At 37.6% G+C, this 13,987-nt stretch overlaps 1 protein-coding gene across 1 annotated transcript; it reads left to right on the top strand.

Annotated features, from left to right (window-relative positions):
- The first annotated feature begins 439 nt into the window (after positions 1-439).
- On the top strand, positions 440-12,211 carry LOC125238832 (G-protein coupled receptor Mth2-like). Its single transcript, XM_048146281.1, has 9 exons — positions 440-689; positions 2,304-2,496; positions 3,679-3,870; positions 7,480-7,567; positions 9,955-10,139; positions 10,734-10,887; positions 11,348-11,533; positions 11,678-11,738; positions 12,070-12,211. Exons 1-9 carry the CDS (start codon positions 513-515, stop codon positions 12,160-12,162), a joined length of 1,329 nt encoding a protein of 442 aa, XP_048002238.1. The 5' UTR covers positions 440-512; the 3' UTR covers positions 12,163-12,211.
- The last annotated feature ends 1,776 nt before the right edge of the window (positions 12,212-13,987 follow it).

The raw sequence follows: 13,987 nt of genomic DNA, 5'->3' as shown, positions 1-13,987 counted from the left end.
TTCTGGAAAAACATCTTAAAGACATTTGGTGTATTTAGCCTGGTTTAAAATAAATAATTTTGTTGATAGTTTTATTTGCAAAAATCAAATATGTACACATTAAACTTTTTTGTAGAACATAAGATGGCTACTTTAACAAAATGTTTAAATGCAAAAAAACACTATACGCCATTAAAATGTTCTACTTGGCGGATAAAGCATAAAAGTTTATATTAAATATTCATATCACATTCTGGCAGTTTATAATGCAAAAAATTGACCATTAAGTAACTTTATGCGACAGCTATCTTTTGAATGCAGCGTCGTATCAATACATGGGTTTTAACATATTGTAGCCCTTGAAAACCTTATTCTATAGGTGCTAAAAACTCGATTTCGTCAAAAAGTCACTTAGTCGGTATTTGCATTAATGGGACGATATAGTTGAAAATTGCGAAACTTGTCTTGCAAAATGTTGCCCTGGAACCCAAATAAGTTTGATAGACGGCACTGAAAGAAATTGTGTGGAAAATATGTTCAATGTGACGAAATTAGAAGATTTTGAAGTGAATATTTACAATAAGGATGTGGTGAAGAAAATAAGTAAGACAGGAGAAAGTTTGAAGAGCTTTAGGTTTGTGTATAGCGATGCTTTTAACGGAGCGCTAGAGATGAAGAGTTTGCAAACTGCGGAGTTTTATATTTTGGAGGTAAGTGGAAATTTATATGATTTTTTAAGAAAAACCGGCCAAGAGCGTGTCGGGCCACGCTCAGTGTAGGGTTCCGTAGTTTTCCGTATTTTTCTCAAAAACTACTGAAACTATCAAGTTCAAAACAATGTTCGTAGAAAGTCTTTATAAAGTTCTACTTTTGTTATTTTTTTCATATTTTTTAAACATATGGTTCAAAAGTTAGAGGGGACAGACACACACTTTTTTTTCCTTTAGGAGCGATTATTTCCGAAAATATTAATATTATCAAAAAACGATCTTAGTAAACCCTTATTCATTTTTAAATACCTATCCAACAATATATCACACGTTGGGGTTGGAATAAAAAAAAACCCACTTTACATGTAGGGGGGCCCGGTACCCTAACAAAACATTTTTTTCCACTTTTTATTTTACCACTTTGTCGGCGTGATTGATATAAATATATACATACTTTACATACATATATACATATTGATATACATACCTTTCAGCTTTCTAGTGCTAACGGTCACTGAGATTATCCGCGGACGGACGGACGGACGGACAGACGGAAAGACAGACATGGCGAAACTATAAGGGTTCCTAGTTGACTACGGAACCCTAAAAAGAGACTTAAGTCTTGTATCTGATTTTTTTTTTAATAATTTGTGTTGCGTAGGATTCTAAAATAGAAATTTGAACCCAGTGACGGGTCGAATTGTGGGCATAAGACGGAAATCATAATTACTATGATATTGACTAGCAATGGTAACGGTAATGTAATGGAACTTATGTGCGAAATGTCATTTAATATTTGCCAGTCGCTTTTCGGTGAAGGAAAACATCGTGAGGAAACCGGACTAATTCCAATAAGGCCTAGTTACCCTTCGGGTTGGAAGGTCAGATGGCAGTCGCTTTCGTAAAACTAGTGCCTACGCCAAATCTTGGGATTAGTTGTCAAAGCGGACTCCAGGCTCCCATGAGCCATGGCAAATGCCGGGATAACGCAAGGAGGATAATGATGACTAGCAATGGTAAGCAAGTTGGAGGAGATTACTGAACCCCGAAAACTTTCTTGATCGAATCTATCTCAAATATTTCCGTAAACATGAAACCAATTTAATAATAAAATTTACATACCTAATATAAAATTTTGGGTTATACACCCTGTTTTTATTGAATTCCGTTAACTTTAAGGGACGATTCTTTAGAAGTTTAGATCGAATACAATTAATTTCGCGAAGAACCTAGCGTCTTAACTCTTGCGGTTATCGAGTTATTAAAAAAATAAAGATAATTACTGAACACGTGTGTGACAGTCTTTACCAATTCCTAATGTTAATTGTTTTGACATGTGCCGTCAATCACTTGACACCAACTTGAATGTTATTCTTAAGGGTCTCTCACACCAATAAATGCATTTATTATGTATGAAATGGTGAATATTTTTTTTGCGAATTTAACGGAAAACAAAAGAAACACGGTGTATTTAATTCTACAATTTATATACTGATCTAACCGCGATTTACAACTACGATTCATTAATTTAAATATTCCTTACTGTCTTATTAAGTTATTATAATAATATTAAATATGTACAATTAATAGATTTATTGAACAACTGTGTTTCAGGACGGTAGCACAGCCCTCCGTAAACGCAACTACCTGAACCAATGGCCCTACCCCCTATGGAACTACACGAGGCACTGTATAGAGGTACAAGCGATAAGAAAAAATGGCGTCGTTGACTCTGTCGGGTTGATACATCGCGTTATACTTGAGAGGAAGAGAGACGGGAATGTTATGGAGTTCGTCGTTGCGTCTGGTACGTGAGTCTAGTGCGCTCTCTCGGAAGGGTTTCCACGGAAGACCAGCGTCGAGATTCTTAAGTGGTATCTTGACATTAAGCTGAGTGGAGACCCTTTCAGTGACGCTTAACAATAAATTAGTACTGTCTATGTAATTCCTAAATTTAAGCGTTTTCTGAATAAATTTCTTCTATTCTATTCTATTCTATTCTATTCTATTCTAGTGCGGCTATTATGAGATTTTTAAATTCTGATAAGTGTATGTAAAATTATATCGAGCCATTTTATATCTACTTAAATCGGTCTTTAGGTCTATTGAGTTAAATGCAATCCAGAAATGGTCACAAGTCACAACCCCCGCAAATTTTTTTCAGTCTAAATTATACGATTTGGCTTAATCTTATTTTTGAAATATTTTTTTCAGTACAGATGGTGTTTTTTTTACGCACTAGTGCGAGAAGTGGTTCATTATTTGCCAGGTCCAAACTTCGGAGGATCATCTGTACTGAAAAACGTCGTACGATACATGTGCGAAAAGGAAATTCGTAACTCGTGTCGATTTAAAACGCTCCCTTTGGTCGTGTTTTGATTTATCGCCACTCGTTTCGAACTTCCTTTTTTACGCACTTGTATCGTAATGTACTATTTTACATTTTTATTAGTATTTTATCGCACCAGTTCGAGAAGTAGTTCATTATGTGACTAGGTATGTATGTCGAAAGTTCAAAGAGCCATCCCGCCAACCCGAGCCCTCCTTAGAACTTGTACACTCCTTTTTGCTGTGTACTTAAAACACAGCAAAAGGGAATGTACAGGTTTCTAATGGGGTGGCAACGCGCATGTGACACTGTTTGAGTTGCAGGCGTCCATAGGTTACGGTGACCGCTTAACATCAGGCGGGCCGTATGCTTGTTTGCCATCGACGTAGTATAAAAAAAAAAAAAGCCATTATGTACTGACAAATGTCGTACGATACACGTACGAAAAGGAAATTCGTAACTCGTGTCGAATTAATACACTCCCTTCTATCGTGTTTTAATTTATCGCCACTCGTTTCGAACTTCCTTTTTTCCGCACTTGTATCGCAATATACTATTTCGATTTAAAACACTCTTCGGTCATGCTTTACTATATCGCCAGTCGATCCAAACTTCCCCCTTTCCGCACGTGTATCTGATTCTTATTTTTATATTTCACAGCTATGCTGATATCCTGCCTCTTCCTCCTCCTGACCCTACTGGCCTACTGTGTGCTTCCGCAAAAGAGGAACCTCCCAGCCCTCATGCTGATGGCGCTGGTGACATGTCTGACGACCACATTCCTGTTTAGAGCTGTTCAGGTGTTCACTATGAGGCCAAAACCTCCGAGGAAGATTGTGTGCAATTTTATAGGTAAGTCAATTAGGGATGTTACGAATATTTGCATTCGCATTCGCTTATGCGAAAGATTCGTATTCTTATAAACATTTGCATTGACATTCGCATTCGCTTCAAACGATGCGAATGTTTTGCGAATGCGAATATGTGCAAGTCGCAGCTTGTTCCTCGCCCGCGCCGGCCGCTCCAATTGCTACTTGTCGACTTGCGACTCGCGCATGCGCAGATAGCTCAAATTTGTACGGCGTGAAGTTCGTACTCGGCATTTTGACCAATAGTAAGCATTTTTACCTAGCGGGTTGTTGGTGATTGCTTGGTTTTTATTTTGGTTTTTTATGAAATTCAGCGATATTCGCATTCGCATTCGCACATTCGCATTCTGAATATTCGCATTCGCGAATGTGACACATGCGACATTCGTGACATCCCTAAAGTCAATAATAACTACTACAGTCAGCTGCATACATGTATGCAGGGGGGTCTAAATCCCTTATGAACTCCTTCGCCTCCAGAGCCCAAGGTCCCGCAGTTTCGACTGCGACTGGCACAAAGTCGTACATTGGTTCCAGGCCCCGTAGCCGAATGGCATTTCTCCGACGCCAAACGAAAGCGATACGCCGCTGGCTCTGTCGCGCCAATACGCAAGCGCGATAGAGATAGATATCTACTAGCGCTTCGTTTCGTGAGCGTTTCGTGAGCGATTGTGCCATTCGGCTAGCCACCCTGGGCAGAGTATTTGGCATGCTTCATTTTAGCCGCATACTCCGCGGCTGAAAGGGAAGTTGGAGACGATCAATTTAAACATGACCGAAGGGAGTGTTTTAAATCGGCACGAGTAATCGACACACATATAAAAGTCCTTACAATAGTCATAGATTCGAACCTCAAAAAACTAACATCAAAAATCACGGTGGCCCCACTTCTAAAATCCATCCTTGGGCCCTAAGGATAAGGACCATTCCTACCAGAGGAAATCTTTGGTTCAGCAATAGCCGTATTCTTCGTTTTTTGCCTTGTACCTACAACTGTAACTAGTTGGCATGCCAGTTGTGCAAACCACGGTGTTTTGTGTGTGTGTGGATTGAGTGAGCACCTTCCGAAAATAAAAAAAAATATGCTGATCATTTAGTAAAAGTTCTAAAACAATTGTAAAACGAATCTCTGAATTTGTAAAAAGATAAATCAAAAGATACAGCCATTAACATGTGCTCACTCAGTTCTCACAAACTACCAACGAAAACAGTGAATATATTCATTTAACATATAATATTTATATACTAACATTTAGTAAAAAATAGGCCAACCTACCTCTATAAATATTAGATCACCTAGTGACGTATTAAATTTTTTACAAATAGTTTCTTATGCTCACTCAATCCACACACTTTTGAAAAGCCGAATTTTGATGAAAAACATAAGATTTAGACCGCTATTATATGTGTATAGTTTAGTAAAAGTGAAATGGGAATTTGTAAAATACAAAACGAACCACTAACGTGTCAGGTTTTTTATAATAAATTTTTGTAAGTGCTCACTCAGTCCACACGTTTTGAGAAAGTTAAAAATGTAAATATCTTACGATTTGTAGCACCTAAGACACTCGAAAGTACTTCAACATTTAGTAAAAATTTTTACTAAATATCCACCATCTAATATTTTATATTCGTTGTCTGGTTTTAAAGATATTCAGACATAACTTTTCTCATACAAATGTATCAAGTAGGGTGACTACACTATGTCGGCTCCTGATTTTCCCCACCTTCCCATTGTCATATTGAGATTGGGGAGTTTCGTTCGTTCAATTTTGATAATATTAAACTAATACCATATTAATTATCCATCTGCAAACTGTTTTTAGGTTATGTTCTTGGCCTAGTGATGATGTGTATTGTGTAATTTTTATCGACGTCAGGATAATAACCATATCGACATGCATGCATTAAAAAGGACATGAATGATAATTGGTAAGAAACAAAGAATATAATACTTCACTAGTAAGAAACCAGAACCTGGTAATCTAATCGCGCTAACAGATGAGCGTACCGGATTTGTAAGTGGGAGCGAGAAATAGTTATTCTTTTCTCGCTCCCACTTACAAATCCGGTGAACTATTATCAAAATTGAACGAAACTCCCCAATCTCAATATGACAATGGGAAGGTGGGGAAAATCAGGAGCCGACATAGTGTGGTCACCCTACTTGATACATTTGTATGAGAAAAGTTATGTCTGAATATCTTTAAAACCAGACAACGAATATAAAATATTAGATGGTGGATATTTAGTAAAAATTTTTACTAAATGTTGAAGTACTTTAGAGTGTCTTAGGTGCTACAAATCGTAAGATATTTACATTTTTAACTTTCTCAAAACGTGTGGACTGAGTGAGCACTTACAAAAATTTATTATAAAAAAACCTGACACGTTAGTGGTTCGTTTTGTATTTTACAAATTCCCATTTCACTTTTACTAAACTATACACATATAATAGCGGTCTAAATCTTATGTTTTTCATCAAAATTCGGCTTTTCAAAAGTGTGTGGATTGAGTGAGCATAAGAAACTATTTGTAAAAAATTTAATACGTCACTAGGTGATCTAATATTTATAGAGGTAGGTTGGCCTATTTTTTACTAAATGTTAGTATATAAATATTATATGTTAAATGAATATATTCACTGTTTTCGTTGGTAGTTTGTGAGAACTGAGTGAGCACATGTTAATGGCTGTATCTTTTGATTTATCTTTTTACAAATTCAGAGATTCGTTTTACAATTGTTTTAGAACTTTTACTAAATGATCAGCATATTTTTTTTTATTTTCGGAAGGTGCTCACTCAATTCACACACACACGGTGTTTTTAGTCAAAGGAAATAATAGATCTACGTAGTTTAGGAAACTCAACGATAGAAGGCGTGAAAAACAATTATATGCCGTAGTGCAAGTTGTTCGCTAGATGTCACTGTTACCCCCGCAAACTGGCTAACGACTTGTTGTTGTAAAATGTATAAGTATTGTTTGATGTCCAAATTTTTCGCTAGATGTCGCTGCAAACTAGCGAACGACATTATATGGTAAATGATAATAATTAAATTGTAAATTTTATCATTGTCATCTTTTTTGACTATTGCGTCAGTGTAGAAATACTTATTTTATGTGACTGCTTGATGAATGATTATGATTACATATCAATACTATTTAAAAATCCAGCCATAAATATGTGGCGTTCCATGTTTTAGGGGTCCACATGCTTCATGTGCTATAAGAAACCTTTAGGCATGAAAAGTCACATGAAAAGTTGTCGTAACTTAATAATAGATGGCGCTGCATTCGAAAATCTTGACTGATAACTCTATACCATACTATTCAATATACTCTATGGTAACCACTTTTGCCGTCTACATTTAAATATACCGATGGAGGCTGCATCTCTGACCGCTGCGGGTAGCCTGTTATAAACGGACGGCCCATAATGTAAGGCGTGCGCTCTGACTTAGACAGTTTGCTTTTGGGGGTGACAAGACGGTTGCATACCAATTCATTTTATACGTGGCTGCCTGGTTGGTATGCCAGTTGTGCAAACTACAGGCATGTGTGTCGCAGGCCTTACCTAATGTGTTTTGCAGGTCTTGTGCTGTATTATTCGCTGTGGGCCTGTTTCACGTGGATGAACGTGATGTCCTACGATATGTGGAGAAATTGGACTAGCGCATGGTTAGTGGTACAATTTCTTTTTTTTTCTGTTCTGGCCATGGAGGAATAAGTAAGAGAGAGAGACTCCATACATCAGTAAATGCGGGTTATTTGTATAGGCATAGTTAAGTGACATCTAGCGACAATCACGCGTCAACTAGCGTAAATTGTCAAAAGATGTCGCGACGAATGAAAGAATGACGAATGAAATGCTCACCAATTTTTAGCTAATATTACAATAGTATTAATCAGTATTCTGTTTTCAATTCCTTCTGCTTGTAATATAAGTTGTAAACTGTTCTAATATTATATTTTTAGCAGACGAGACACAGTTGCCACCTAGTATCGAGTAGTGGTGCCGATAATTCACGCTATTTGACGCGTGATTGTCGCTAGATGTCACTTAACTACGCCTATACAATTAAATAACCCGCATTTACTGATGTATGGAGTTGCAACTCATCCCTTATTCATTCTTCTATGGTTCTGGCTGTTTGATCGTGAACTTTTCCACGAGATTGTTTTTGAATTGAACTATTACTGCTACGAGAACTATATGCCTGAAATAAGATCTATTTTGAGCGAGAGGCATGGCATGCGGGATCCGGGGGGGTCATGGGGGTTATGACCCCCCCCTCCCTGGAGCCTAAGTTGGCCATACAAATAGACCACGTGACCCCCCCCTGGGGGGGATCTGCGCTTGGCGAGAGGGATGAGAAATATTTAAAATACAAGAAATTGAACTTTAAAAAATACTGGACCAGGCCACATGTCGTGTAGAACGAGATTCGAAAGTTTTACCCCACTTTTAGTCTTCAAGAGTGGCAACTTTGCCCTCTTTTGTAACTTTGCCGCAATTACTTGATAGACATAAAGCATATATTTTGTAATGCCATAGGTATGGTAAAATTATCACGTAACTGCCACCATTGACGACATAATGCTGAGCATATACAATACACCTTGTTTTTATTGAATTCCGTTAACTTTAAGGGAAGGTTCTTTAGATCAAAAACAATTAACGTCTCTAAGAAACTAGCGTCTTAACTCTTACGGTTATCGAGTTATAAAAAAATAAAGATAATTACTAAACACTTGTGTGACAGCTTTTACCAATTGACACTAACTTGAATATTATTCTTAGGGGTCTCTCACACTAATAAATTCATTCAAAATGATGAAACATTTTTTTTTGCGAAATGAATTAAAAGTGATATACAGGGTGGTTCCTGATAATGAACCCTAGCTACGTGTCGAATTTAACGGAAAACAAAAAAAACACGGTGTATTATTTATTAATTAATCAATGATACTGACTCATTATAGCATTCAAACGTTTTGTTTAGGTATTAGGTACTTATTAAAAACAAATATGGACAATCGATTTCCGCGCGTAGTAGGTACTATATTTATTGAATCAAAATACCAAGTAACAAATTATTTCATTTCCTGTGAAAAAGGAAGAATATATTTTTTTCCTGTACCTAATAATTACCAGTATGGTGTTCCTAATATTATGGGTATGTAAACTAACGTTTTTTAAGCTAACTAGCTTTTCCCCGCGGCTTCGCTCGCGTTAAATTCGAAAATTGCGGAATGCTCCATAAAAATTTCCACCCCCCATTTTAGGGAAATGGGAGGTTAAAAAGAGACAAAAAGTAGCCTATGTCTCTCTCCATCCCTTCAACTATCTCCACTTAAAAAATCACGTCAATTCGTCGCTCCTTTTTGCCGTGAAAGACGGACAAATTAATAAGTAATAAGTAATCCTTAAGTCTAAGGAGAAACTTCGCCTCCTTATGTGTGTTCTAATATATCGCCTGTATGTACAAAGGGTTGTGTTCTGAGGAACTGTTTGACATGATGCCAACGTCCACTTTTCATCATCGCACCGCTCGCCATCGACAGGGCGCTCATCCACACACCTTGCAACCTAAATACCTTGTTGTACCTTGTTGTACAAAGTGCTAGATTTTATTACCCTCTTTAACTCTTTCCTCTCATTTACTCAAAGGTTAACTGGAAGAAAGCCCTCTAAGGGATAAGTTCGCCTTTGTACTTCACATCTCAATGTATGTTATTTTTAATGTGATTTTGTACAATAAAGAGTTACTACTACTACTACTACTAAATGGTCGTGCACCGCGTGCGGTTTCAGAGGAATTTCCTACGACGCTCCGGCTGTGGAATGAGCTCCCTGCCGAGGTATTTCCGATGAACTACATTATGAGGTTCTTCAAAAAAGGAATGTACAAGTTCTAATGGGTCAGCAACGCGCATGTGACACCCCTTGAGTTGCAGGCGTCCATAGGTTACGGTGACCGCTTTCCATCAGGCAGGCCGTATACCTGTTTGCCACCGACGTGATATAAAAAAAAATCTATGATCCCTAATTTTATTTATTTCAGCAGTCACCGTTGGCAGCCTCACAGCAAGATCACCACCAAATTCTGGTGGTACAGCACATACGGTTTCGGCGTACCCTTGGTACTGATGGCTTTCACAGTCGGTATAGACTATGCTGACCTTACATCGGTGCCCGAGATCGTGAAGCCACATTTTGTGAACGGGAATTACTGCTATTTTGAGACCCGTAAGTATGTTTCTAATTAAATTATTTAAAGTAAGTTGGTCAAATGGTCATAGGCTGAGGTTAATCCCGGTATTCCAAATAATTGCTAATTCCAACTGAAATGAGAATATTTAATTTTTTCCTTCAATTTAAAAACAATGTACCTAGTAGATATCTCTAGATGTCGCTCGCAGACGTTTCTACTTATTAAATGATTTCAAAATGGCTACATCTAGTAGTTTTCTAGTTACTTACTGCGATAGCTCAGCGACCCGAAGTGGATCTTGGCCTCCGACACTAGACTCCATTCGCTCGTATCCTGTGCGATTTGATGCCACTCGGTCACTCCAAGGTCACACAGGTCCTTCTGAACCTCATCGATCTATCGGTACCTGGGCTTTCCGACCGGCAGTTTCTCGGTAGAACCTTTTCTCCAAAGTTTCGGCCAGGTGCACTAGCCGTGGTCGCGGAAGACTGACGTCCCAGCGAAATGTCAATGGAGATGTAAACAACATCAAACTACCGAAAAAAAGAGAAAAGGTAATAATGTTATTTTAACGCGTTCGATCCGCGTGTGTCTTTAAAAAGATACATACCTACTTATTTGACCGACAGAAAGCGAGCGCCGGCTCTACGTGACTGGTCCCATCCTGGTTGCCACTATTATAAACATCATCTTCTTCATTTTGACGGCGAGATACATCTCTCAGAACAGTGCCAAGCCTGGAGGAACCGGGGATAGCAGGAACACCAAGAAAGACCAGAACAGGTAAGCTTATAATGTAGTATGGTGATGCGATGATGTTGATGAAAAAACGCTGGTGGCCAAGCGGTAAGAGCGTGCGCCTTTCAATCCGGGGGTCGCAGTTTACCCAATGAGTTTTTCGGAACTTATGTGCGGAATGCAATTTGATATTTACCAGTCACTTTTCGGTAAAGAAAAATATCGTGCGAAAACCGAATTAATATCAATAAGGCCTAGTTACCCTTCGGGTTGAAAGGTCAGATGGCAGTCGCTTTCGTAAAACTAGTCTCTTGGGATTCATTGTCAAGTCGGACCCTAGATTCTCACGAGCCATGTCGAATGCCGGCATAACGCAATACATCTACCTACTAGTATCTACGAGATATCTGCCAGTTAGCTTATAAACCTGTAGTAGTCTCTTCTCCCAGATTACTGGGATAGCATAACCTAATTTACCAACATAACATTTCTTTTCTATCACCAGATTCGTAATCTACCTGAAGCTGACGGTGATCACAGGCATCAGCTGGCTCTTAGACGTCATGGCAGAGTTTATTGAGCCTCAGCATTGGGGCTGGCTGATAGTGGATATCCTCAATTCTTTGACTGGATGTTACATCTTCTGGGCTTTCATTTGTAAGAAGGAGATGATCGTGCTACTTTTCAAAAGGTACACCAATTGAAATTTAAAAGTAATTAATTTGGTTTTGAGGATAAAATTTAAATCGCTTGATCTGCTTCGAGACGGCTAAAAAGAAATGATTGTTTTAACGGCTATAATATCGACCATGAATAACGAGTCTTTGAATTTCAGATTCAAGATAAAAACGAGTTTCGCGCGTCAATGGGAGTCTACAGTGGTGACAAGCGTCTCTGTAAGTACAAAACAAAAATCAGTCAATCTAAATTTTATAAATAAATAAATATTGGGGGACACCTTACACAGACCAACCTAGCCCCAAACTAAGCAAAGCTTGTACTATGGGTGCTAGGTGACGAAAAAAGCACAAGTATTTGTTATGTACATTTTAACTCGAGAACTTCATTAAGGTGTTATTATTAATCGAATAAGTTTTTGGTACTTACCGTCATCTGTGACAACTTTACCTAAAGGTAGTAAAGTTACCATTGAAGGTAAAGTTGCCACGGTACTTTAAGGAATAAAGTATATAGTACACATTAATTAAATAACTGTAACTTTAACAGGTGACGAAGAGACAGTTGTCAGAAAAAGAAACACCGACCGAGCAGAAACCAGAGTTCTTTTCTGACAAACCAGGGTTCAACAGAAAGTTCTAAAACTATGTATAATACCCAGACATTTAAACCCCACACTACTTGTACCCAGACATTTGAAAGTATGTAGCGGCCTTATATATTTATTAGATATTTTTCTGGCATGAACATCATGTTGTAAGGGTTTTTTTTATACCACGTCGGTGGCAAACAGGTATACGGCCCGCCTGATGGAAAGCGGTCACCGTAACCTATGGACGCCTGCAACTCAATGGGTGTCACATGCGCGTTGCCGACCCATTAGAAACTTGTACACTCCTTTTTTGAAGAACCCCATACTGTAGTTCATCGGGAATACCTCGGCAGGGAGCTCACTTCTCAGCCGCCGTTCGTGCTTGACAAAATAAATATATCGACAATCATTTTATCGATAAATGAGCATTTCTTTTTTTTCTTGCCATTTTTTTTTTTGGGAATTTTAGGTCAATTGTACTCAGAATCACGAGTACTTTCAATCACTGGGAGACAAAAAGTGTCCCAGAATTTCCATACATTTTTGTTACTTTCCTCTTTTGTTACCCCATATATGTACGGAAAATGGTAACAAAATAGGAAAAAACCGTATGGGACAATTTTTATAACTACTAGGATTGAAAAAGCTAGTGAATCTGAGTAGAAATACCACTTTTTTTTTCAAAAATATCACATTTCAAAAAAAGAAATGCTCAAATATTATAAAGAGCCTTACAGACAGCCTTACATAAGGTTATTAATTAATTACCCCTAATAATAGTCTCGAAAATCTTGAGTAACAATGTAAGAAATTTGTAAACTATTAAAGTTATGGTTCGTTTTATTATTATTGTCTGTTTATTTTCAAACATGTGACATTTGCATAAAATATTAATGTACTTACACATACATTCAAGCCTATTGTAATATTCGTAGGTTTTAATTATGAATATTTAATTAAACACGGTGCTTATGGAATCAACATTATTTTTATTAGTCACCATTACGATCAAGTGTCATAGACAATCTAGTTTTTATAAAGGCTGCTACATACTGACCAACTGCATATATAACACCTATATTCCCTAAACTGGGTAGGCAGAGCACATGGAAGTACTCAAAAATTTGTGTCTCGGCAATAAATGACAATTATATAATTATGATAATTAATGACATGTTTTAATTTAATTTATCGATGAATTCGATGATTTAATTTACTGATCTCATTTATTAGCATTAGGTTTCTATATTGTACGCCTCTCTGAGGCAGGACATGCAGACTCTTGTACATAGGTACATTATACTTAATAACATCTCTGTAACTCATGGCCAACAATAAATATTTTGATTGATTGATTGATTGATGAACCAAAGGAAACCAAAGAAAAATATCCAGGTATACTTACATATAACGTTTTCACATTATACCGGATACCGGATGTAGTAGGTATGTCAAAGGGTGATGTCAAAGATAGCGCCATTAATCATCGGTACTACATCCGATATCGAATCGGATAATGTGAAAATGCTTTTACCATTAAATTTAAATCCAGGGGGCCGATTTTTGAATCTCACGGCGTTCGAATTCAGAAAATTGTCACCGAAATTGCCTACTATTTTCAGTGACAATTTTCTGAATTCGAACGCCGTGAGATTCAAAAATCGGCCCCCAGAAGGGCGAATTTTGAATCTCGCATACGGGATTTTGTCACTAAAATGGTTGAAAAAAACCGGTTGAAAACGGTGACTTGCTTATTATTTTCAGTGACAATTTTCTGAATTCGAACGCGTGAGACTCAAAAATCGGCCCGCTGATCTAAAATGTGGCTAACTTAAAATCTATTTAGTAGGTACCTACCTATTTGCGCTTAAAAAC

This window comes from Leguminivora glycinivorella, chromosome 24 (genome assembly GCF_023078275.1).
Source record: "Leguminivora glycinivorella isolate SPB_JAAS2020 chromosome 24, LegGlyc_1.1, whole genome shotgun sequence".
NCBI lineage: Eukaryota > Metazoa > Arthropoda > Insecta > Lepidoptera > Tortricidae > Leguminivora > Leguminivora glycinivorella.
Note: the sequence above shows the minus strand (reverse complement) of the source record. Positions and strands in the feature narration are given on the sequence as shown.